The sequence below is a fragment of the Drosophila persimilis genome, unplaced genomic scaffold, assembly GCF_003286085.1.
Source record: "Drosophila persimilis strain 14011-0111.01,24,50 unplaced genomic scaffold, DperRS2 tig00000000-arrow-pilon, whole genome shotgun sequence".
NCBI classification, from domain to species: Eukaryota; Metazoa; Arthropoda; class Insecta; order Diptera; family Drosophilidae; genus Drosophila; species Drosophila persimilis.
The window spans coordinates 10,767,193-10,792,212 of NW_020825288.1; the positions used below are offsets into that span (position 1 = coordinate 10,767,193).

At 49.1% G+C, this 25,020-nt stretch overlaps 2 protein-coding genes across 2 annotated transcripts in view; one reads left to right on the plus strand and one right to left on the minus strand.

The window, feature by feature from the left end:
* The window catches only part of LOC6587323 (rho GTPase-activating protein 7), a 91,456-nt gene that overhangs the window by 42,967 nt on the left and 23,469 nt on the right, over window positions 1–25,020 (plus strand). The window contains exons 3-5 of the mRNA XM_026995431.1: window positions 5,081–6,447; window positions 11,223–12,145; window positions 23,447–23,998. Coding sequence (XP_026851232.1) covers window positions 5,106–6,447; window positions 11,223–12,145; window positions 23,447–23,998 — 2,817 coding nt within the window. The 5' untranslated portion in view covers window positions 5,081–5,105. The remainder of the gene's footprint in view (window positions 1–5,080; window positions 6,448–11,222; window positions 12,146–23,446; window positions 23,999–25,020) is intronic.
* On the minus strand, window positions 17,479–21,557 carry LOC6588522. Its single transcript, XM_026995433.1, has 3 exons — window positions 20,801–21,557; window positions 18,676–19,064; window positions 17,479–18,614 (listed from the first exon to the last, which is right to left on the minus strand). The coding sequence occupies exons 1-3, from the start codon at window positions 21,400–21,402 to the stop codon at window positions 17,671–17,673; spliced, it is 1,935 nt and encodes a 644-aa protein (XP_026851234.1). The 5' UTR covers window positions 21,403–21,557; the 3' UTR covers window positions 17,479–17,670.

Genomic DNA, 25,020 nt, shown 5'->3' on the forward strand with positions numbered 1-25,020 from the left:
TGGTCGATGGGTGATTGGTGGATGGGTGATGGCTGGGGATGGCTGTTTCTGCTGGTTGATATTTATGCTATTTATGCATGTGCGCGCATGCTTCATTACGAATCCGCTAAAACTGTCACAATCGCTGAGCTCTGAGCATTTGTCAAACTGACAGCAGCTCTGCGCAAAAGCTCAGCGCACAGATTGCGCACTTTTGCGCTTAATCTTGACGCCCAGAAGAAGAGAGCGGCAGTCGCAGTCGCGCACGCGCACGCGCACTCGCAGAGCTGAGCTTTTGACTGTTGGCTGCTGAGCGCTGCTTGAGTAATGCCCGCTTAGCACGCACCTCCGGATCACACAATCCCCCGAGAAGCGATCATATTTCATGTGTCAATAAACGAGCACTTGGGCCGAGCCAAGCCACGCCAAAGCCAAGCCTTAGATGCGGGCCATGTTTATTGTTGCGCTCTGGGCTAAACTGTAATGATATTTTCATTAACTTGGCCTTTGCCAAAAAAGCAAAAAGCTAACAGCAGCACACAAAATAGAGACCCCGACCGACCACGCAAACAATTGAAGTTGAAATTGAATTTTTCGTGAATTTTAGCGCTGATTTGAAGTTCAGGTAATCTCTGGCCATTGAGTGGCTATCCGCGAGCGTCAATAATGCCGCCAATTATTGCCAGAGCAAACATTGAGTATTTGCACAAGGCGTCCTTGTCCTTGGCCCTGAGAAAACTGAGACTCAAAACTGTGATATCACTGTGCTCGCTGCAGGCTTCGACTTGGGGAGAGAGCGGTCATGTTCCCCCCAGTCCCAGTCCCAGTCCCAGCCCCAGCCCCTGCTTTCGAGTATTTCTCTAATTTTTTGACAAACTTATTATGCACTCAGCGGGATATGCCCGTACAAATTGGTAAAGTTAATTTCAATAAAAAGCCGTCACTCTGTCCCGTCCTGTCGTGTGTATGGCCTTTGGCATCGCCTGTCAGCCGCGTCTGTCAGTCATCCGCTGTACCGTACTGGAAAAGCCTGGAAAAGCCGCCCAAAAAGAGCCAACGCATGCAGTAATGTTACCGTTGCCCATCGGCCTGACTCATGAAGCGGCCACGGCCCGCTGTCATTTTAGCCATTTGCGTTGTCAGTCGTTGGCCATATACGAATGCACAAGGAGTGTACAAAGGATTTGTCCGTGGCCCAGGGGGCTTTGATTAATTGCCGACTTAGAGCCAAAGCGAAGCCATTCTCGTTAGGACCAAAAAAACCAAAAGACCGAAACCGAAGCCCAAACCAAAGCCAAAACCAAAACCAAAGCTGACGTGTGTGGCGTTGGCGTGAATCACTTGAGCCAAAAGGTCAGGCCAACAAGGTTGAAGAAATGCAAACTGCAAAATTAATTGCCAAGTTGTGTCTGGGAAATGCGGAAATTAATTGGACGAGTAACCGAAAACGAACAGAGGGACTGACTCTGCAACAAAGTTTGTGGCGCAACAAATTGGCAACAAATTCGGCTGGCAGCAGAAGCAGAAGCAGGAGCAGCAGCAGAAGCAGTGTGCTGCGGAGTGTAACCCCTCAATAAATGGCCAAAATGGTAGGAGAAAAGCGTTTAGCTTCTGCGCATTTTTGCGTGAAGAGAGCCGGAGAGAGACACAAAGAGACAAAGCGGGAGAAAGAGAGCCATTACCACGCAATGCAGTCAGTCAGGTGGGGTGGGGGAAGGAGGCGGACTAGCGGGCTGGCTAGCTGGCAATCTGGGGGTTAAAAGGTTAATGGGCAACATTAATAGACATCGTACAAGGCAATCGTACTGACCGGTTCGAAGGCCCCGAAAAAAACAAAAACACTGCACAGATCCCAGTACCATTCGCAGTCCCCCGGCTCCATCTCCGTCTCCGTCTCTGGATAGAGAGTGCCAGAGGCAGAGCTTTAATGTCGCCTTGATTGCCTGGCCCCGTGGCCAGAAAACTTTCCTCCAATCTGGGCATCAAAACGAATGCGTATTTAAATCTATCGAATTTTTCATTTTTCTTCCCCCATTCCCCATCCCCCATCATGATCATGATGAAAAGCGAAACTCTTTCACTTCAGTAATGCACTTATGAAAAGCCCAATAGACAATTGCGGCAATTTGTATGCACTCTGCTGATTGGCCATGCATATGATTGACTTATTGATTGCCCGATCGATTGATCGATTGATTGATCGATTGCTAAAGTGACAAACTGGCTGACAGTAAGCGCTGGAGCGAGGCTCCGACGCGGCCTCAATTAGCTAAGCTGACAGTCGCTGGCTGGCGGGCACTCAACGGTTCAGTTCATAGAACTTTGCTACCGTTATTCGTATCTATATATAGTATCTGATATATCGGCGACAGCCACAAACACACCCAGCTATAGCCTGTATGCTAATTATAAGTATGCCAAATCAGGGGTCTAGACTTCATAAATAATCGCCAATCGAAGGGGCAACGTGTACGTGTACGTGCCACGCATGCGCATGCGCAAAGGCAGCCTCGTACTCTCATGCGAGTATGCATATCGATTTATTTGTGTGTATGCAGTCAACTTAATGCACTGACAAATATTTACGATGTCAAATGCATTGCAAAAACACAAACAAAAACAAAAACAAAAACAAAGCCCCCGTCTCCATCTCTTTCGCTCTTTCTGTTGAGCCATAAATCACGGGTTAAACATGCGAGAAAATCCACTCGAGGCTCGAGAAATGTTCGCTGTTTTGTTTTCAGTTTTCAGTTTTCTGTTTCTGGCTTTGCTTTTGCTTTGTACCAAAAATAGTCCATGTCTGGGGGCACAGCCTACCTACTTAACTTTTTAATTTATGCGTAAGTCTGGATTTAGTAGCTTTTCAATATTAATTTCGTACTCTTTATGACAACAGAGCAACACAGCCAACAACAGGCAACAACAGGCATCGCAGGCGCAGGCCCATAAATCACAATAACACAAATAAAGCACAGCACAAGGCATATACATAAGTGGATATATATATATATATATATGTATATATCTATACCGCATTCGGATTTATGGGGGAAAAAAACAAGAGACAGAGGCTTTGGGGCAGAGTCCCATCGGTGTGGCATATTTGAAATTTATGTTTTCCGATGTCGCTTCTTTTTATGATCGTTTTTTATCCGAGATTAAATTCATACGAAGGGGTATACTGGACGATGATAGGAGAGCAAAAGCAAAAGGGGATCGTATCCCTTTAGTCCGTATGAAAAGCATAAGTGTTCTACAGCAAGAAGTGTCTACATCTTGTAATTCCCAGATTTTGCAGGTATCCTCAAGTAGCACCTTTCTTTTGCAACCCCTTTGGAAGTCTACAGGGTATTTCCAAGTCTTTCAGGCCTAACCCTCTCGCCATCGTTGCACCTGATCCATCTTCATCGGATATTCATTAAACACATCCCACAGTTTTCTGGGCCTAAACTATTTGACAAATCGTTTGGTAGCCCGTCTGCTGGCAGCTTCTTTGGTAATAGGGGACGCACCAGATGTGTAATGTGATCCCCGCCAGCGACAAATAGGGCCAGTCCGAAAGTCCGGGAGTCCGACAGTCCGACAGTCAGCCAACAGTCCCACAGCTGGTAGTGAAATTTAACTAGCGGCTTTCGGGGCTTAATTGTATGACGTCGGGCCATCAACAGATCGGACAGCGCCGAAGATTTGCGAACAAATCCTATTAGAGCTGCCCGAAAAAGAGTGCCGCAGGAGGGTGTTGGAAGGCGGCTTGGGCAAACACACAAATTTAATAAATAAAATAAAATGGAAAATAATCATAAATACAAAGAGCGCGCAGCTGTGCCACAAGCTGCCACAATAGCCGGCCCGTAAGTGGCAAAGATCGCGAGACGCGACCCGGCCACAGTCCCAGTCCCAGTCCCAGACCATGGCACATGGCTGGCAGGGGGGCAGGCAGGCAGACAGGCAGCCATTTGGGAGCTGGATGTGAGGCTCATAATGGAGCCTGGCTCTTGGTTTTTTTTCTGCTGTTTGTTGCCTTTGTCTTTTGGCCTTTTCTGCGTGGGGGCGTGTGTAATTTGACATCTTCATGAAATAATTAAAATTATTTATTGTTAATTTATTTTCACTCTGGCCCCACAATAGATAAAGTGAATGATAAGTCGGGCTCGGGATCGGGATCGAGTGTGTGTGCATTAAACAATTGAAATTAATTTGTCAAAGATTTGACAAGAGGCGTGGCCAAAGCACACAAAAGGCAGGCCTGGCCCGGCAGTGAAAGGAATTTTCCCAAGTTGCAACTTTCACGGCACGCAAAAAGCTTTTAGCCGGGTCGCCCGCCAGCAAGGATAAGGTCAACCCCAATGGCCAATAAGGTAGCAGTTAGTCGAGTTCCGAACCAGCCCAAGTGCCTCTCAGCCGCATGCCACAAATTAATCAACAATGCGCGGCAGTGGGCGGCATATGGAATTCGCGGATTTGGCTACCTGCTGTCGAGAGTGCCCTGCGGCAGGCTGCATCTCTCGAATGCAATTAAATGCAGTTTGCCGTTTGCAGCACGGCGCGGCAGTTAATCATGCATCGACAGCTTGCCACACGGCCCGGTGCCAGTGCCGGTGCCAGTGCCAGTGGCTGCCCCAAACATTTTGGCGGTCACTTAGAAGTGGATGCCGGCCGGGACAGGGCAGCAGCAGCAGCTGGGAAAGTGTGGCGCGAAAAGCAGTTGGCAATTAAAACACGTTGCAACCATGACGCACAGATGGCGCGTTGCAGGCTCTGGGCTTTGGTTTCTGCGTCTGCGTCTGCTTCTCCGTGTGGCTTGTGGCTTGTGATGTGCGCAGCGAATCGGCTTTCAGCGGCGGAGCTCCAGCTCCAGCTCCATCATGGTCCGGACTCCGGACAGACAGCGAGACAGAGAGCGCCAGCGCAGGAATGAGGAAGCGTTTTGGCTGAAAGGCCCGAGACGCGTCGAGAAATGTGGTTAATTGATTTTTGTCTGCTACTCTCGCGCTGGGGCGAACAGTACAGCAGTACAGCAGAACAGCAATACAGTACCCCCATCCCCTTTTTGTTGTAGTTGTAATTGTAATTAATTTGCTTGTCTCTCGTTTTGTTGCAGAATAACACTCCATGGCCATACGACAATGTCCAATGCTCGCGAGCTGGCATTGATCGAGAAATGGGCTGACATTGCCACACCGGCGACGCCGACGCGGCCGACTCTATCGCCGACTTCGCCGCGATCCATTGTCAAGTTCTGCTGCTGTCCGCAGCGGAGGCGCTACGATCTGAGGCAGCCGAAGAGCATCAGCGGCAGCAAAAATACGCTGCATGCCAGAAATATATTCGTTGATAACGATTTTACCTATATTGATGATGTGGCACGCCACGATGTAGCGGCGGCGACGACGGCCAAGCGACGCCAAGATTGCCACACCGATTACGATTGCCACAACTACGATAACTACGATAGCTACGATACCTGCGATAATGGTAATGGTAATGGTAATGACGACGATGCCAATGATATCGCTGACAACAATGCTGGCCAGAGAAACGACGGAAATGTGGCGCTGATATTAATGAATCAACGAAATCTGTCCGAACAATGGCGGCAGGACCACAAAGGCAACAGCAACAGCCACAGCAGCAGCGATCTATCTGCAGCAACTAAAACTTGCGCTGTCACAAAGAGCCCGCAGAGTGGCAATGAGCAGCAGCAGCAGCAGCAGCAACGACAACCAACCCAAAGACTTAGCAATAGCTTGCAACAGCAACAGCAACACCAACAACAATTGCAACAACAATTGCAGCAACATAGCAATAAGGAAAATACACTAAGCTACGACAACAACAACAAGCCGCGCTGTAATTATTGTAAATTACCCGACACCGCCGACGTGCCCCAAACGAACAGCACTACCAATACCAATACCAATACCAACAGCAACAGCAACAACTCGAAAATTGATTCACCGAAGTCGTCGAAGAATAAAATGACAATTACGACAGCAACACCAACAGCAAAACTATCTGCAACAGCAACAGCAACAGACCTAGCTGCCACAGCCTGCGAGTGTGGGCTGACAACAACAGCGGCAGCAGCAGCAGCAGCAGAAGAGTTTGTGGGTGCTGCCACAGAAGTGCTGTGCAACGATAAAGCAACATTGCCAGCAGCAACAACAAGCGCAACAGCAACAGCAACAACAGCAACAGCAACAACAGCAACACCTAAGCCCCGCATTGCAGCGCGTCCGACCACGCCCAGCCGCCTCAAGACTGTGATCAAAACGACAATGGTGAAGCGTAGTCCTAGCCATGACTCAACGCAGGCCATGCCGACGCCGACAACACATGTGCAGCCAAACAGCTGCAACAACAACAACAAAAGTAACGGCAGCAACATCTGCAACAGCAACAACATCGCCCATGACGAGCCCAGACGTTCGGTTAGGGAGCGCATCGCCGCCTTTGCGGCAGGAAATGGTAAGTTTCGAGCTCTCCCGCTTAATCAGCTTTGTGCAACTAAGTCGCATTGTCGCCAGAGATCGCCTGGGCGGATATGTTGCACATTCGAGTACTCGTACCCGTACTCGTGGGAAAAATCAGCCCCGGCCAGGCCCACAGTCATTAGGCTAGTTAATAGCGCTTGTTATTCTTATTGTTATTAATTGATCTGCACCATAGAGTGTCAAAGGGGTGTATCCCGGGAATATCCCGCGGACTGATGACAGAACTCCGCCAAGTCAACGAAGGTCAATGGAGGAGAGCTGGCGGCCAGCTCAGATCCTCGTCATGTCCGGTTATGAGAGATAAGTGTTTGCCGATGGAGTCAGCTAAGAGGCAAAATACATAAATAAAACACAAAATGAACTTAACGAAGTTTTAGATACCCTAACAGATTCATGGTTCCTAAGATAGTGATAGACCCCTTAGCTAAGAAACAAATGAAACTCAGGGATTCTTGATCTTTGGATGAACTATCTTCAAGTTCATGCAAATTATTCTCCTGTGCAAACCGTAATACCTTCTGAAAGGGTGTACAAAATTGATCGAAATTAAATATAAAATGCCAGAGAATGAATCGCAGCCAGGCATCTGAATCATTTGAGTCCGTACCTCTGGGCAAAGGCAATCACTTAAAGCTAAGTAAAACCAATTAAAGGCAATTTCTGATGTTATTAAAATACTTGAAGATCAGTGAAAAACATCGAATAAAAAGGAAAACATGTTTGTGTAGGAAATGTATTTCTGTATATAAATATTCGAGTAGAAATGTCAGGGCGGCTGTTAAGGGCGTGTGCATATTTTTTGTGTGTTTGTGTTCCTCCGACGCGACTGCAATTTTGAATGAATTATGCATGACATGGAGCCTTGGATTTCCGTTAACATGACACACTCACATTGGCACACCTCTGTGTGGCATGAGGCAGACACTCACACGCCCGTAGAGTCGAAGTCGAATCTATTACAAATCAATTAAATGCCGCAATGTTTAATAAAAAGCCACTTAAGGCCGCATAAAAAACTTCTCTAGAAAGTGTCTCTGTCTCCGGCCCCACGGAATTTGTGGTTAATAATAAATAAAGGAGGAAACTAAAAAACTATTATTATTAATGCGTCGCCGCATAGGTCGGGCAATTGGAAAAGTCGTAAAAGTCTCATGCCGCCACGAGGGAGCTGCAACCAAAAAGAGAGAGAAAAAATTGATTGCCATTTGGGTGCAGCTCTACGCTCCACGCTCCACACTCCACACGCACTTGCAGGCTGCAGGCTGCGGCCCCGAAAAAAAGAAAAAAAACACTCCCCGGTCAGCTTTGTCACCAACTGTGTGCGTGGAGTGCACTCCATTTGATTCCAGACACGCCCCTTGCTTGAGTGCCACCCGCAGGCGGCGGTTGTGCAGCAGAGATTTGCACAAAAGGCAGAAAGCACAAAACACAAAACAGAAAGAGGAACAGGAAACACGTACACACAGAGCCATCGCCATCAACATCGCCATCGACGTCATGAGTGCGTATTATATCATTTTGATAGGCAAATGAGGCTTGAAAGCCGCCAGAGTCCCAGAGTCAGAGTCAGAGTCTCAGAGATCTCCAGGCCCTGCCCTTTTGTGGGATGACGTGAAATGGAGCTAAACACATTGCAGAATAGGCAGTGGGGGGGAAGGTAGAAGGAAGGTGAGGTCTGAGCTACAGAAGGCGGCGTCTCGGGGCGCCTCTGATCTGTGTTGATCAGCATGACGAAGACGTTGTCCCGAGCCGACACACGTCAGCTCAGGGGACCAGCTCAAAGATCTCAACAGAATGCCCTGCTAATCGTCTTGCGTGTCCAGCCATTCCATTTGGCCCCGGCCCCAGTCCCAGCCCCATCTCCGCTCCCTTCTCCATCCGCGACAGCTTCTGCTGTGCTGTTCTGTGCTCACCTCTGCCTCCTATTTACTTATTTAGCCTGGTCCGCCGTGCTGGCTGTTGATATAAGCCCAGCTGCCCAGAGAGTTGCATTGAGGTAGGTCTCGGCAGAAGGCGGCCGGCCTGCAATTTGCAAGCAAATATTGGCCAAGACTTTCTATGAGAGCTTTTCACTGTGCACGAGTATGCGTCAGACAACCCTCGCAATCTCAAGTGGGGAACTGTATCTGTATCTGTCTCTGTAGTTGTGTACTCCTCCCCTCCCTTCGGTGACACTTCTCTCTCGCCAGCCCAGTCATTCGCAATCGGCAATTAATCACGTTGAGGTGACCTCAGCGAGCGAATCAATCAGCCTCAAAAAACACACTCACGCACATACACACACTTACAGACTGATCAGAGTGGGACGTGGGACGGACAGTGGCCATTTAGCAGCGGACACACCCCAGCAAACAATTTTATTCCAAGCAAATAAGCAAACTACTTACGTACGAATGTTTTTTATTTTGTTTGGTTTTCTCGCTCTCTCTCTGCTTTTCGGGGTTTGTCTCTGAATAAAGAACTTTTGGTCAAGTCAATCATCAAATAGAACAAAGGCCGCCTAACTTATTTCCGTCCCCGGCTACCCCTTTTACCCCTGCTTTCCTGCTAATTAGTTGGCCAAATGAAAGCTAAATTGGCTTAAATGAAAACAACACACAGCGGGACAGTAAAAACACGAAAGCCCGAAGCCTTTGATACGCTTGCAGGTCCATTCTTTCTATGATAGCTATAAGAAGGAGTATTCCCAAATACAAATATCCTTTCATGACCTTCTATGACAGTTTCAAAAAAGAGTTTTCCTAAATCAAATAACACTCTCCAAGGGTATTAAAGAGGAAGGGAAGAAAGACCTCCCATGAACTTTCAACGCGTCTCCGACACGGTGGTGGTGGTGTCCCTATAGCCAAATGTACCGTTAGCTTTGCACAATTGAAATGCAGCCAAAATGGCAGAAGAAGACAACTTTGGAGCCGAGTGTGGGCCTGGGTCTCGGTTTCGATCTGGCCAGGCCTGGCCTGGCGGCCTGCCAATCGCCTCAAAACGATCAATTGCCGGGGCAGCGTAGCGCTCTCTCAACCCACCCTCTGACACTGCTCTCTGCCCCCGCCCCTGCCTCTGCCTCCGCCAGAGACCCCCACAAAATGTTGCCAACTGTCTGTCTTTCTGTCTATCTGTCTGGCTGTTTGGTCTGTCTCTGAGGCCCTCCGTCTTCGTCTCACTGACTCGTTTGCACTGCTGATTTACGAGCTCGCCACGGGCCGTTGTGTAACGCATGCGATTCAGAATTTTTAAATGCCAACGTCTCTGACCAGCAGAAGCAGACTCGGAGTCAGAGTTGGATTTGGATTTGGAGTTGAAGTCGGAGCTGGAATGACAGAGAGAGAGAGAGAGAGAGAGAGAGTGCCTGGCGTAGAGACCCCTTGCTGTTGGCTCTTGCCTTTGCCTGTCGCCAAGTCCAAGTCGCGACAGCAGCAGCCGCGACAGCGACGGTGGCGGCGACATTTTAATCAAAAAACTCAATCGAACGCACGCATGCGCCATAAAAAATACAAAAAAATACAAAACAGAAATAAAATCGTACCTATAAAATCAACAACAGCCAGCGGACACAGAAAACTCTTTAACCGTTTCACTTGCCCCAGAAGCACAGACAGAAGACAGGGGGCGGGGGTAGCGATACGAGTATTCGTATATAGACCCAGAGCCAGAGACATGCCGGCCGGCATTCGATTTCCAAATTCTTGTCTTTGACAAAAGTTCATATAACCTTTCGCCCCTATGCGAATTTCAAATCGATTTACTGTGCATTGAGGCCCAGACATGTGGGCTGCAGGGGGGATTATGCTAAGCGATGAGGATAAGAACTGCAAGAAGGAGTCCATTATTTCTGGAGAGAGGGCTTTGGTGTTTGCAGTACCTGAAGGAGTACTTCGGGTGTGGGAAGAGCGCTCCATCGGTGTATTTATAGATCTGTGAACTTTTGCTTAGTCAATAACAATTAGTTGACACATAAAAGTGAGCATTCAATCCCCGTTTCCGTTCTGAATCAACCGAAAAAGACAAACGACTGACATTCTACGACCATCCGTTTGACATATGTATGTATTTCCGACTGCTGCTCCATTCGAGCAGCCCATCGACAGGCACATAAATCTGCGGCGACACACATTTGTGGGGCGTGATTCCAGCAGCTCCCCACATACGAGTATAATAGAATTGAAGATAAATAATTGGAGCCATTCCAGGGCATGGTTAAGTAGTGTGAGCCATAAATTCGAATATGTAAATAATTGCAGGCCATTTTTTTGCGCCAGTCCGAAATTAATTAAAGCCACAGAGCCACAGAGCCACAGTGCCACATTGCCACAGATGCCGAATAAAAGACTGGAGTCGGCACCATGTACGGGACGGGCCGGGCCGGTACGGGGAACATTGCAAAATTTATGACAATTTAAATGGCACACATTTGGCGGACAATTTGAGGCGATTAGCGCAGAAATTTTCGCGCATTTGGCTTAAGCACAGTCGCACAGTGGCCCAACCCCGAAATCCAGGCAGCAGCCACATGTTGCAGCGTGTTTTCGTTGCATTTCGGTTGAAATTTTTAATTTTCATTTTTCACACAGGCGACAAAGCCATTGGGAAATTATGAATATGTTGTGTATGTTCACGGGTCTGGCTGGGTGCGCCTTTGCGGCATGTTGCAGACAGCGACAATGACAACTTTATGCGACTCTTGGCTGAGAAAAATATACGTTTGGCTGAAATTAAACATATCCTCTCTACTGTACTCTCTTTTGTTTGCAGAGTCGCCACGGCAGATTGGTGGAGCCCCGGCGGCGCGGCATCATGACAAAGTCAAGAAGTTAACTCAAATGCAGTGCAATGGAAATGGCAATGGCAATACAAATCAAAACAACATGACAAGCGATGTGAAAAGTGCAATTAGCAGTGGCAGCCACAACCAGAGCCAGAGCCAGAGCCAAAGCCAGAGCAGCAGCAACAACAGGAACCTCCAACATCAAACGCTTATCAACGGCAAGGCGACGACGCCGCCGGCAACGGCAACAGCAACAGCAACAGCAGGAGGAGTAAGAGAAGATGCAACAACAGGAGGAGAAGGAGCAGCCAGTGGTGCAACAGAGGGAGCAGCAAAAAGTGCAACACAAGAAGGAGCTGGAGGAGGTAGTACAACGTCAGGCCGCACGTCGGCTATCGCCACTGACGCGACGCGCTACAAATCGGGATTAAGTGATGCGGCGGCCAGCGGAGGAGACGTTGATGGCAAGACGATGGCCGCAACTTCATCTGCCACATCAGCAGCCACATCCACAGCCACAGCCACAGCCACAGCCACATCCACATTTGTGCCAGCTGCTGCAAGCGTTTTTAGCACCGGTTGTGCAACCATGCCTCGCACTCGCCAATACGGAAGCAGTGCCACAGCCGCAGCCGCAGCAACAGCAGCAGCCACAGCCACAACAGGAGCAACTCCATCCAACACCATGACAGCTGATAAGAAATTCTTAAGCCAGGCGGCGCCCGTTGCCACACTGGCCTCCACGGGTAACACTTTGCATCAGGGGCATCATAAGCTGCAATTTGTCGATAAGGCCGAGTCCAAATTGGCCGCATTGGACAATCTGGACTTGGCGCACAGTCTCGACCTGATGGATGTGGATGGCGATGATCCGTATGGGGCATTGCAGGAATATCTGGAGCGTGTCAAGGTGAGTGTTGGGCATAAGGGAGGGGCTCCATACTCTTTGTGGGAAATATTTCCCTCATCCGTTCCCATGTTGTTTAATTTTCGCATTAGAAGCAAACCATTTTGTGTACTCGTATAGGGAGGGTGTCCGTGTCCGTGTCCGTCCCAGTGTGCTGAATGACATTATTCAATTTCATACATTTTCACATGATAATAACCGGCAGTTAGTGTGCCCAACACGCACACACAATCGACGGGGCCACAGCCCCAGCCCAGTCCCAGTCCCCATTCCCATTCCCGTTCCCGGGTCTTTCTTTCAGTTCCGCCCTGCGCCTCCTCCACCTCCTGGCAACGTACCCCTGCCACTGCCTGTCAGCACGGCGTGATTTTGCAAATGATTATTTTGCGTGACAGAAAAATGTGTTAACTCGGGACGGTCGGGACAGTGGTCGGTGGGGTAGGGGGCAGTAATATGTAACGCATACGAAGTGTTGCACGCCCGACTTTCTGTGCTGCCCCTCTCTCCAGTTGATGTTGCGGCTGTCGTTAGAGTTGTCGTCAGCTTCGTAGACATAAAATTTTATGTTTCTGTACCGGAAAGCGCAATATTACACATACACATCAACGATGACGGCAACATCGTCAGCGTCAACGGCCTCAGCTTTGGCTTTTCTTTCTTCGCTTTTCTTCCTCTTTTTGTCTTTTTTTATAACTGTTTCGCATGAATTTTCCTTGAGCCTCTGCTGCTGTATTATTTGGTTTTGTTTATTTGTCGCCAGGGCAGAGGCAGAGGCATGGGCTGGGGCCCATCATCCAGGCGGAAGCACGGCACGCACGCACGCGCGCTGTTTGTTGGCGTTTATGGTTCTTGTGGTCGGTCGGTGGTCGAGAAAACGTGTGTGGGTCGCGCCCAAAGCGCTTGGGCCTTGGGCCTTCCCCCCTTTTGATAACACATTTCTGCAATGGGTTCGTTCAGCTCCATGTGAATTTCATTGTGAAACCGTTTAGTTCCACATCCCTATAAAGGGGTACGGGGAAGGTGGGAATAACAGCCAGAACAATTCGATCAACAATCATCAGCACTTTCGGATGAACGGAATGGAATGTGCTTGTCTCCGTTCCAATTGTCGTTGTTGACTTCGTTCATCTTGTGCCTCTTGTGATTGAGACTTACACAAGTGCAACTTGCTCACGCGCACATTTTCGTTATCTTGTTGGATTTGTTCGTCTGTTCTTTCTGTACTAATAATCAACCTGATTGATACCAATTTCAATTATTCTTATTATGAATGACCCAAAGATGGCTATTAATCATGTCCGCAACGTTTTGTGCTATATATTTATTTTTTTCATAATTATTTAATATATATTTTCTGTATTTTCCGCGCTCTATGAACACTTCTCCCGTAACAGAGTATCAGTACCAGTCATTTATGTACCAGTGTAGCAAGGCGATTAACTTGGAGTTTTTATATGGCATTTCCATTCCAGTGAGGGGCATGGAGCATTGAGCCATGGCGCATGCAGCATTTTATAATCAGTGTCATCACCTCAACACCCATCCAATGGCCCAGCCCCAATCCCGCCCAGCAGTCGTTGAATGTTTTGGTTCCACTTTGGTTCGACTTTGGTGATGGTTTTTCTTTTTTCTTGGCGTGGGCTGTAGGCCTATGCGGCTATTAACGCTCTTTTTACATATTTTTCCCCTCCTTTCCCGCGCCCTATCCTACAATACAACTAATTTTTTGGCTAAATTGAAATTATTAGCCGGCAACTGTGCCTAATGATGACAAAATGTGTCACAGCGCTGCCCACACTGTCTTCGGTCTCCGGTCTCTCTGCTTTCTTCGGAAAGAAGGAGGAGGTGTACGTGTACACCTCCTTTGTGCACATTTATTATGACAAATAGTGCAGCGCTTTTGGGCTGGAAATTGCCGTTACCCGCTAAGACGGGGCTAAGACGCTTGTCGCTTGTGTTGTTGGCCTTAGGCTTAATTTGCCTAGTTATGAAATGCGTTCGTGGAGGCGGCGTCGGCGACGGCGACGGCTTCAGCGACAGAGCGACAGCGACAGCGACAACGACAACGTCGGGTAATCACTGGCTGACCCATTTCGTGGGCCAAAGCCTGGTGCTGGTGCTGGTGCTGGCCAGCAGCTTTTCGGACCAGATGCGATATGACAGGCGATGGCAACTCGTTTTTCCTCGCAACGCTTCCTGCCTCAATTAGCGCTTGCTCCCGGTCGCGTTTGCACAGATTTTCCATAATTTTACATGGCCACACTGCCACTGCCAGAGAGTTTTTCCCGTTTAAGCAGCCATTAATTGGCTCTCGTCAACGTCGTCTGCCCCCAGTCGGTGGGTGGGGGACGCGGCTGGGTTTGGGTTTTGGCTAGTGGTTATGGCTGTATAAGCTTAATGCATCAATCAAGCTTTCAACGTCGAATGCGAGTATATATACATATGTATGTATATATCCATAAGTATAGCCTTTTTGCCATTCGAAAAATCTGATAAATCGGCAGAGGCAGAGGCCAGCAGCGAGCCAGCGATCCAGGGGTTTGCGTGTGTTCTCAAACGATTTTAATTATAGATATTGACAAAGTGGCGATGGAAAATTGAGACGTAAGGCCCAATAAGCCACTCGACTCAGGCTGCGCCCAGGGATTGTCTTCTGTCTTCGGATGGGATGCTGGGTGCTGCCTGTTGTGGTTCAGTGAACCCACGAAATATCTGCCGCAGCCAATTATGCGAATGCTGTTAATGAATGTGGGCGACGACTTGCCTTTGGTTTATCTATATAGTTTTATGCAATGACTGTCACTTTGCGAGTGCGACTGCGGCTGCGACTGCGCCTGGGACTGGGACTGCAACTGCGACTGCGAGATTGCGCCTGCGCCTGCGCAGCTGCTGCCTAGAGAAAGTTGTCTTTGCCCAATTTGCAAATGACGTTTTTTTGTCAACGTCAAATGGCAAAACGGCAACACACAGCACAGCACAGCACAGCACAGCCATGGCAAAAAACAAATGGCAATAAAAGGCAGCGCCTGCCTGCACGTTACTATTTTTGTCAACCAGGAGTTGCTCTCCCACCAGACAAAGACGGCCAAATCAACAACGACAACGACAACGACTGGGACGACGACGGCTAACTAGAAACTTCAGACGCCAAATGGAGTCAGAAAGCAGTTCAAACAAGCGGTTGGCACTTTTGGCCACAAATCAAACGAAAGTGAAGCTCCTGCTCCTGCTGCTGCTCCTGGAGCGAAGCTTCTATCCCGGCAACAATCATAATTGCAGACAGCAATTAAGCCGCTGTCAAAGGCTGCCAGCTACTCATGCTGATCGCGTTACAATTGCAACAGTTGCAATGTTGCAAGCCCGTTACTCCATTGCATGTTGCATGTTGTCAACGGCATTGGGATCGCTGACAATGCGTTGATATTTCCCGACAAGCAAATCAGTTGCCACAACCAACGTTGCAACAAAAATTGAGCCAATTTGCTGCTCTGATGCTGGAGCTCAATTGGGGGACTCAGACTGGACTTTCTTTTTCTTTTCTGTTGGCCAAATGTCAGGCAGGCCAAAAGTGACACAAAGTATCCGCCAGAGCCAGTCCCACTCATGGTCTTGGTCTTGGTCTTGGACTTGAAGTTGAAGTTTTGAAAGCGCAAACCCAATGAAATTTAATTTGTACAATCTTCAGTCTTGACACATTTGGCTCAATAGACCTGCCTGTGTGGTGTTCGTGTGGTGCCGTAAGTTTTTGTCCGGCTTTGACATAAGTTTTTGCACAGTTTTTTGGCGAAAGGTTATGGCCAGTGAGAGTTATCAACTCCGGGCCCCCTACCCCCAATCCGATGCCATGATGAAGAGACGGAAGTGCTTTACCATACCACCATCAAAGTGATGTAAGCATTCATTTTGGATCAGGTTAATGCTTCTGTGAGATTTCTTCTGAAGCTGTCACAGCTGCTTAGGGCTCTAAGCTTACCCAACTCAAAAGGTAGGGTACCCACCCGTACTCCCTATGAAAGCTGCACGTGAGGTGAGCCTCTTAACCGGCTGACCGACCACTTCAAGTGTCATTGGCACGATGCCCAGCGGAGGAGAGTTGAATAGTATTATGTATGGACTCTCTATATATGTGCTCTGCTGCTGCTGCTGCTGCATTCATTCTTCTAACCAAACATTGGTATACGAGTACTTGTAGTATAGTACATATGCTGCATACACACTCATTCGGTACAGCTGAGGCTGCCTCTGACTGTGGACTGTGGACTGTGGACGGTGGAGTGCCATTGAAATTATAATGATCTTCATAAGATTTTGGTCTGATCGCAAACGTCAAGCTACCAAAATCCAAAAACTTGAACCCCAAACGATGACGCGCATCTGCTTAACATTTTTCAGTGTTTTTTCCAGTACGAGCATTTCTGATGCTGATGCTCTGATGCTGTGGAGTGGAGTGGAGTGGAGTGGAGTGGAGTGGAGTGGAGGAGAGTATTATTTAACCAATTTGTTGCTGCCTGCTTTGGCTTCGGCTGCGGCTGCGGCTTTGGCTGGCATGACCTTCAATGGTCATTTGTACAAAACAAAGAGCTGCTAGGGGTCTCGGTCTGGGTCTCGACCAGAGTCTGGGCCCGTAGACTTTGTGGCTCACCAAATATTTGGACGTTGATGTCGATTTTTGGTCAATGTCAATGTCAGAAATCAGTTGAAGTGGAAAATTTCAGTGTTGCTGTTGTAACAGCAACGGCGGCTTCGGCTTCGGCTTAAAAAATTTATGTATTTCTGTTTATTTTTACCCATTCCCCATTTCCCACTCCCGTGCTCTGATATTTAAGGTTCAATGCTGGCTAATAAGCCAAAGAGTCGGGTGATTGATGTGCGTTTTGGGGATTACATGGCCTGACCTTTGCAGTTCCAGTTCCAGTCACAGTCGCCACAGCAGTCGTCGTGGTTGTTGCACTGATTGTTGATTGTTGGTTGTATATTGTTCTTGATCAGCCTGCATATCTTACAGAGAGCGGACATATCGCTGTTGTGGCATCAGCTGCGTGCCACGCCCGGCTGTCTGCAACATTGGCAGCTGTGTTGGGTCCAAGTCTAGACACTCTAGACCTTGCAGCTTGCAGCTTGGGCACAATGCTGATTGCATTTAGCGATAAATTAACCAATGAATACAATTAAAATAGGAATTACTTGTAGGAACAACCACATCGCATACCCCATACCCCATACCCCATTCCCAAGGGCATGGAGACCTTCATCGCAGCACAATTCTAGAAAGGCTCTGCCCCAAGGGCAAGGCAAGCGATCTCCTCCCCGTAGTGGCCTTCGTTCTGTTTCGTTTTTCAATTGCATTTACTTTATTTCGTGCGGTGTGCTATAGTTCGTTCTATATTGCGGCCCGTTCCTGCTGACCCATCGAGCCACAATCAGGCATAATCGAGTGGATGCGCCCCCAAGGAAGCTGCTCGGAAACCGAAACTAAAAACCTAAAACCGAAAACCAGAAACCAGAAACCAGAAAACGATCGCTGGCATTTAAATGTCGCTCCAATTGGCATCATCAGTGTCCCAGTCCCACTCCGCATCAGAGTCAGAGCCAGAGTCGATCTTCTGAGGATTAGCATTGGTTGAACGTGTTAATTGTGTCTCGGGGGCATTATCGGGCCGAAGAGATCGCCTGAAACGGTGCAGTGATCCCGATGCCGATCCCGATCCCGATCCCAGCCAGGATGGTTTCACCTGCTGCCGGGGCATGATTGGATTGCCAATGAAGTGGACGCTGCTCTGCTGCTGCAGCGGCAAATGTGGCACCAATTGTTCCATCTCCATCCCCAGCTCTGGCTGTTGTAAATTTGCTGACATTGATCTTGTCGAGTGTAATCTATTAGCAGGCTGGAGCAGGCCCCTGGCCAGACCTCGCCATTGAGCGCCCTCAGCTGCAGTCGCAGTCGCAGTCGGAGTCGGAGTAGCTCTGGCTCTGGCTCTGGATGCTAGAATAGCAGCATCCTCCACTTGTGACATTGATGGCTTGACTGATTGATCGTAACCATTAATTTTATGCGTTGACATTCTTTGCGGCCAGTTGTCGCTGTCATCTGGCAATTTTCTCTCCTGCTGCTGCTGCTGCTGCAACAGTTTTCCCCACAGACCAGAGGGGGGTGGTGTCTTGGTGGATCCTGTCAAGTGCCGCTTGCCGCGATTCGGAAAGAATGGATCGTCAATCTTGTAAAGATCCCGGAGCTGCAGCTTTTTGCCGCGATTCGGAAAGAAGGGATCGTCCAGCTTGAAAATGCTGCGATACTTTTTGCCGCGATTCGGAAAGAACAGATCGTCGTACTTGAACAGATCCTTGACCTTGTCGCGTCTGCCGCGATTCGGCACAAAGGTCTCATACCGATTGAATAGAGCATCCAAATCTGGGTTGTTGTGCTTCCTTCCGCGTGGTGGTATAAAGGGATCGTCCTCCTTGGTCGTCTCATCTGAAAGATCCCAATGGGAGTGAGTGAGAATTATGACAGATTCTAAGCCCCGGACACTCACCGCCCAAGTGATAGCCATCCAGGAGCTTCTCGCGCCGCACAAGAACGAACTGCGGCTCGTCCACAATCAGTGGCGGCTCCAGGTGTCCCGACAGGTTGAGCTTCTTCCAGAGGAACATCCCCGGATGATAGTGTTCAGCTGGGCTATCGCTCCGATTGCCCTCGGGTCGCTCGAAGGGATACAGCAGCTTCATGGCCCAGTGCAGGAACTTGATGAGATCCTGTTCCCCGGTGAGCAGCATAAAGACCTCGTTGCTGCTTTTCTCCTCCTCATCGTCGGTGGGGTCCAGCAGCTGGTCATCATCATCATTACTATTATCAGAGGCGGATGAATCAGGGTCCTGCATCGAGCTCAGCTGCATGTGGAGACGAGCCATGGCATCTTTGTTTCTTTTGAATGAAAGGGGAATGGGAATGGGCATGGGCATGGAGATGCGAGTTAATATAGATATTCTATATCTGGCCAGTCTATTTCGAGATAAATGCCCCATCATTTGTTGCACAATGTGTCGGGTATAAGGAGCAGTATCATTTCTTTGTACACATTTCTCTTGCCTGATGAGCGTGGGCCGGGCCGCTCTCCATGTTTCTCCATGGGTTTCAGTTACATGTGAGAGCCCCGTCCCGACCACAGACCATCTTCACTGGAGTTTCTCTTCCACTGCCACTGGCTGACTGACTGGCTCCCACAACCCAAAGACACGATGACACCAAATTGATGAACATCTTCAGGGACGTGGGTTGGAGCCGGGACCGACTGGGATCGACTGGGATCGACTGGGATCGACTGGGACCGTCCAATGACAATGGCAACCACTCAAATGTCTGACCCAGAAACCCATTCTCCCTTGAGCTGCCACAAAGAATTAGCGCCTAAACTCTTCGTTTATCCGCGCTGTCAGGGCTCATCCAATTCAATCAAAAGTCAATTTGAGGCAATTCCATCGAAATTACTGTGTAAAATTACAAATTAAGCGAACAAAATATAAGACAACTGAAACTGAAAGGAAAGCCCATGCCGATGCGGGCCTGTGCATTGGCCGACAATTAATCAAACATTTAACAAATAAACAAAAGAGAAATAAGGCAGGGTATGCAGAGGAGGAAAACATACAACAAATGATTAATTCGAATTTAATAGCAGCGCCCAATAATTTTTCAACACAAGATAATATTTCCAGAAATTAAACACACAAATTACATACCGTCTCAGAAGAAAGGAGAAATATTTATGTGTACCAATAAAAGAAGAAAGAAAGGCCTGCCTGCCTTGAGAGTCGAAGCCTAAGATACCCTTGGGGAATAATCGATGAAAACGTCCTAAGAATTATATCCATTAAAATTAACTCATGAAAAATGAGGGACAGATCTGCAGTCCGCTTTATTCATATTCATTTCCCACCTTCTCTGTTGTTAAAATCATAATGTCCTCTGCAAGAGTATTGAATATTGAATAAAAGTTGAAACATTTCTCACTTCTAGTGGGGGGGGGGGGGGATCTGGTCTCTGGCCTGCCTGTCTGGGGGAGCTCCTCTCTTCGGCCGAAATGAAAAGTGAAACTCGTAATGCAGTTTTCGTTTCGATTTCGTTTCGATTCGTTGCGGGGCAATGAATTTGCTGACAGTTGTTATTTTATAAAATAAATCAACATACGAGGCTCCTTCGGAGGAGTCTTCAGACTCGCTCTGGAGTCAGGCAGAGGGGCAGGGAGAGGAGTAGGAGTCGTCTTTGGCTGAGAGACTTGAAACAAAACTGCAATCGTTGTACTCTACTGATTTTTTCACGCCCATTAATTGGTTTTGCGTGTTTCTGGCCGACAGCCAAATTGTCGACGATTTGTTGCTGTTTCTGTTGCTGGCAGTTTTTTTTTTTCGGCAAGACCTGGCGCCTTTAAAAGGGTTAAACATTAAATCTGTGAACCTCAGAGGGAACCCCGAGACAGAGTCGCTGATAAATTGGTTTCACATGTGAAGCGGAAACGAGGCGCGAAACTTTCTCGCCTCGACTTGTCGAATTTCGACTTTCCTTCCAGAGCAACCTTGAACCCCTCGAGCTCCTGAGCAGAATCCCGGCCTAATAGCCCCGACTGCCACCCACCCACATCCTTGGGATGGGCTGACGCTTACCTGGCGGCCATCATGGCGCGATAGTACTCCTGCGGACACTTGGCGGAGGGGCCCAGGCGACCCTGGCACCGACTGGCCCAGTATCGGTGGGGCGTGGACGCATAGTTAAGGCCCAGCATGCCCCGTTGCAGTGGTGCAATTTCCTGCGCCGCTGATTGCTGCCGCAGCCTGGTCTGTGCCCCTAAATCATCTACCTCGCGCAAAACTTTTCGATTAAAATCCGCGGCTTGCGGTTGCTGCTCCACATCTGCATCCCCATCCCCATCCAGCTGCGCTGCGTTGTCGTGGTCGTGGTCGTGGTCGTAGTGGGGCAGACTGAACTTCCCAGCCGCCGAGGCAGCCGCCTGCCTCTGGAGCATATCGCGCAGTGCATCGTTGCCGCTGTCAAACAGGACGCGTGCATCCTTTTTCCAGCGCGGCTGCTGTTGCTGGTGCTGCTGTTGCAGCCTCAAGGCCGCCGCCTCCGTGGCCATGGCGATAAGCGATGGTGGCAAAGATAGGACCACATTGCCGTGGCCGTGGCCGTGGCTGTGGCTGTGGCTGTGGCCGCCGCCGCAATAAATCGCCAGGCAGACGCTGAGCCAGGCGAGCGTGAGTCTCATGCTGTCTGCTGTCTGCGTTCCTGCCCCAGCCTGTGTCCGTGTCCTCTGGACACTGCTGCTCCAGTCGATCCTCCTTACCTCTGTCCCTCGGTTTGGGCCCGATCGAGGCTGCTGTTCCAATTTTACTTTTGTCTTTGGCTCGGATTGTCGGGCTTCCCTTTGAAGCGGTGGGCGACCGCTGCGCGTTTGGCTCTTAGAAAACTGAAACTGAAAGTTGCTGCCAAGCAGTCTTGCTTTTTATAGCCAAGATGTGGCAGGAACGGCTGCCTGCGGAGCGGATTGGAGTTTTGGGAATACGCCTGCTGGACCTGGACCTGGATGGACCTGCTCGTCTGTGGACGGACCCTTGGTCCCACACATGCGTCTGGGAGTGAAGCACTGGCCAATGGCAATGGCCATTGTTTATCCAGCGCGTCGTAGCATGAAATTAATAAAACGAAATTGCATTGTACTGACGGAATTTTTTCGAACTGGGAAATCTGTAGCCCACGTGAGATGTCCCCGAGCTCTGGATGACTTTTTTCAAGTTATATTTCTGCCACTCGTCCACGAGTATTGGCTCAATTTTTGCTATTGTACATCGTCTTTATACCCTTGCGGAGAATATAACATATAACCTACAGATAAAAACAGTCTCTTCCCTATGATGGATCAGGGTTCATCATGATTTTTAGGTTTATTGGAGATACTCGTGTCATAAGGTTACTATGATTTCCATCCACCTGCGAGCGTATTGATAGCTTCGCTCTATCTATTCTATCGAGCCGTCTCCTTCTTGTTTCCAATTTCGATTGGCTGTCCGGCTGTGTTTGTTCAACCTTTGACCTGATGCCGCTTCACAAATTAGCTAGAAGCCTTCTCGCACCGGACGACAAATGAGGCAACAACTCTGCCAAAACATTCCCAGCCAGCGATACAATCACAGCAGTGGCAGCAGCAGTGGCAGCCACAGGCGGAGGCAGCTGCCAGAGCGGCGCTTTCTTTCATGCCCCCAGAAGCAATAGATGGGGGCTGCTACCTTCGAGAATTTATTGCCTGCTAATGTTCGATCGCATTTGTCTGTGGCAAGGGTTGCCAAGGGCTGCCTGTTGCTGCCCTGCGCCCTGTTGCATGTCCCGCGGCAGCAACAGCCACAGCCACACCAGCAGCAGCAGCATATAAAGGAAAGAAAGGCAAACACAATTGTTGAGTAATGAGCACTGCACGTTATTAATGTCACTCGGCCTGGGCCTGGGTATAGGTCTGGGTCTGGGTCTGGGTCTGGGTCTGGACCTGGCCAAGAGTCGCAGTCGTCTGGGCCAGTTCTGGTTCTGCTCTGCTGGTCTTTGGCCACGATTTTTAATTAAGTAATTCGCTGACTTTGTTAGCCCTGTGGGCCCATCTGTCTGATCTTCTTTGGAGACTGTGTTGTGCGCCCTGTGTTCTCTCCCTTTGCTTTGGCTTGCTTTAATCTGGCTAACAAATTGCTTCATTTCAATTTATTTGCATTTGTTGGAACAGAGCAACAGAGACTGTGCCTCATGTTGCTGCCGCTGCTGCAAGTCGTGTTGCTGTTGTCTGGCTTGGGTCTATGTCTGGCTGCAGTTCGTGGCTGCAGTTTTCTGTTGCTGGAGCTGGAAAAACCTTTCTGGCTTTCTGGTCGACTCTACTCTGCCTCTGCCTCTGCCTCTTCCTTTGCCTTTGCGGTCGTGTTCTAATTTATTTGTCTTTGATTGTGCCCATGTCTCTGCTGTGTCTCTGCTGTGTCTCTGCTGTGTGTGAGAAATGCTGGGTCGTGTCCTAGGCTTTCTTTTCTCTCTTCTGCTCTCTGCTCTCTGCCAACCTGCAACTGTTTGCGGGGCAAATTAAGCAAACATACATCATAGTCTGGGCCCATTAGGAGAGGAACTGGCGCTGATGCTGGGGCTGGCGCCTTGGGCCTCTCGCGATTAATAGACCATTGCCTTGATATATGCACGCAATTAGAGTGCTAATCAAAACCTAATCTCGGCCAAGGCTCAGAATTTATTGTGACTGTGGCTAACAACTTCTATTCTAATTGCAGCGGGAAATCAATGAGGTCTTCGAGCTGCGCAAGGTCCAGCGCCTCCAGCAGCAGCTCCGCGAGCAACTGGAGGCATCCACCGGCATGCCGCTTGATGAATTGTCTCGTTCCACGGAATCAGATAGCGGCTTTGACAGCAGCAGCACCACAGGAAAAGGAGCATCCGCAGCATCCACCAAACCAGTGACAACTAAACTAAGGGCATTGTCGCCGCCGCCGCACGGTGGACACTGCACGAGCACCACCTCCTCTGGCGCTGCCGCTGCTCCACCTGCCCAGGTCGAGGATGTCAACATTTGGGCCTCCAAATTTCTACGTGATCTGGACAGCCTGATGGCCGGCGATAAGCTGCCACCGCATCTGGCGGCCCTAGCTGCCTCCAGCTCCGGATCGGCCCCCTCCAACCACCACTCGCCCACGGCCAGGACAGCGCCTATGTTGCTGTCAGCAGCAGCATCGGCGGCCATCCAGAGTCGCTTTGGCAAGGGCTCATCCATCATGGAACAGCAGCAGCAGCAGCAGAACGGACTTGTCTTGAAACCGGAGAAGCATGTAAGTCCATCATACGAGTACTCGTCTTTCGGGCTGAGATTTCCTAATCTCGGGGTCGCTGAAATTCCCTCGTAATCTCTGGCATGATGTTTCGACATGCAACATAGCAAACAGCCAACAGCGAAGCATATTTTATGAATGTAGGTTAGATAAAATGCGCTTAAGACAAAGGCATTTAATCTGAATCCCAACAATGTTGTCAACACACAGACACAAACACACACACACTGGAATTTCGGGGGGCCCACACGCAGCTGCCCCTGCCACACGAATGCCGAAAGAGTAGGAATGTTCTCTCAAGAAGTGCCATATGTTCCATCCATCCATCCATCCATCCATCTACAGGGCCGGATGCGCAACTGAAGCGCGTGAAATTTATGGGCAGCAAGCAGTCTCAGAGAAGGTAGGGTTGTGGGGCAGAGTTCTGGGGCATCAACTGGGGGCCAGAGAGCGCTGATAGACAGTCGTCACTCCGTGGCTGGCACTTGAATCAGTTAAACTTTGAACTTTGTAGATACGATGGAACACGGAATACTGAATAGTGAATACTGAGTCGAACGGCAGCCGGAAAGTTTTATGGTGCTCCGGCAGTTGCGTTGCATTTCGGGGGCCCCGTTTGATTTGCATCGCCATAAAATGTGTAATAAAATATACTAATTAGTGCAGTTCTTGAGGGCGATCTATTGAAAGACAATTGGTCAGATTGATTGCTGCTGGGCCATAAAATACTTTTCCTGTTGCAATCAGTTTTGGGGTTTTGAGGTTTTTGACTCCCCAGCACCAGATAACCCACAACGAACTCTTTCCCTCCCCGTGTGCTTTGGCCAGCTCGATGACCCACTTAATGCAGTCCCGACCATAAACCATAAGCCCCGAATAGACTAACCAACTTGTTAGCTGTCTCTCCGCGGCTTATCAAACCAAACAGATCTAATTAAAACATTTATAAGCCAAAAACTGCTCATAAACGGCACTGTGCTTGCGGTCGTTGCCTCTGTCTCTGTCTCTGCCTCTGGCTGTTG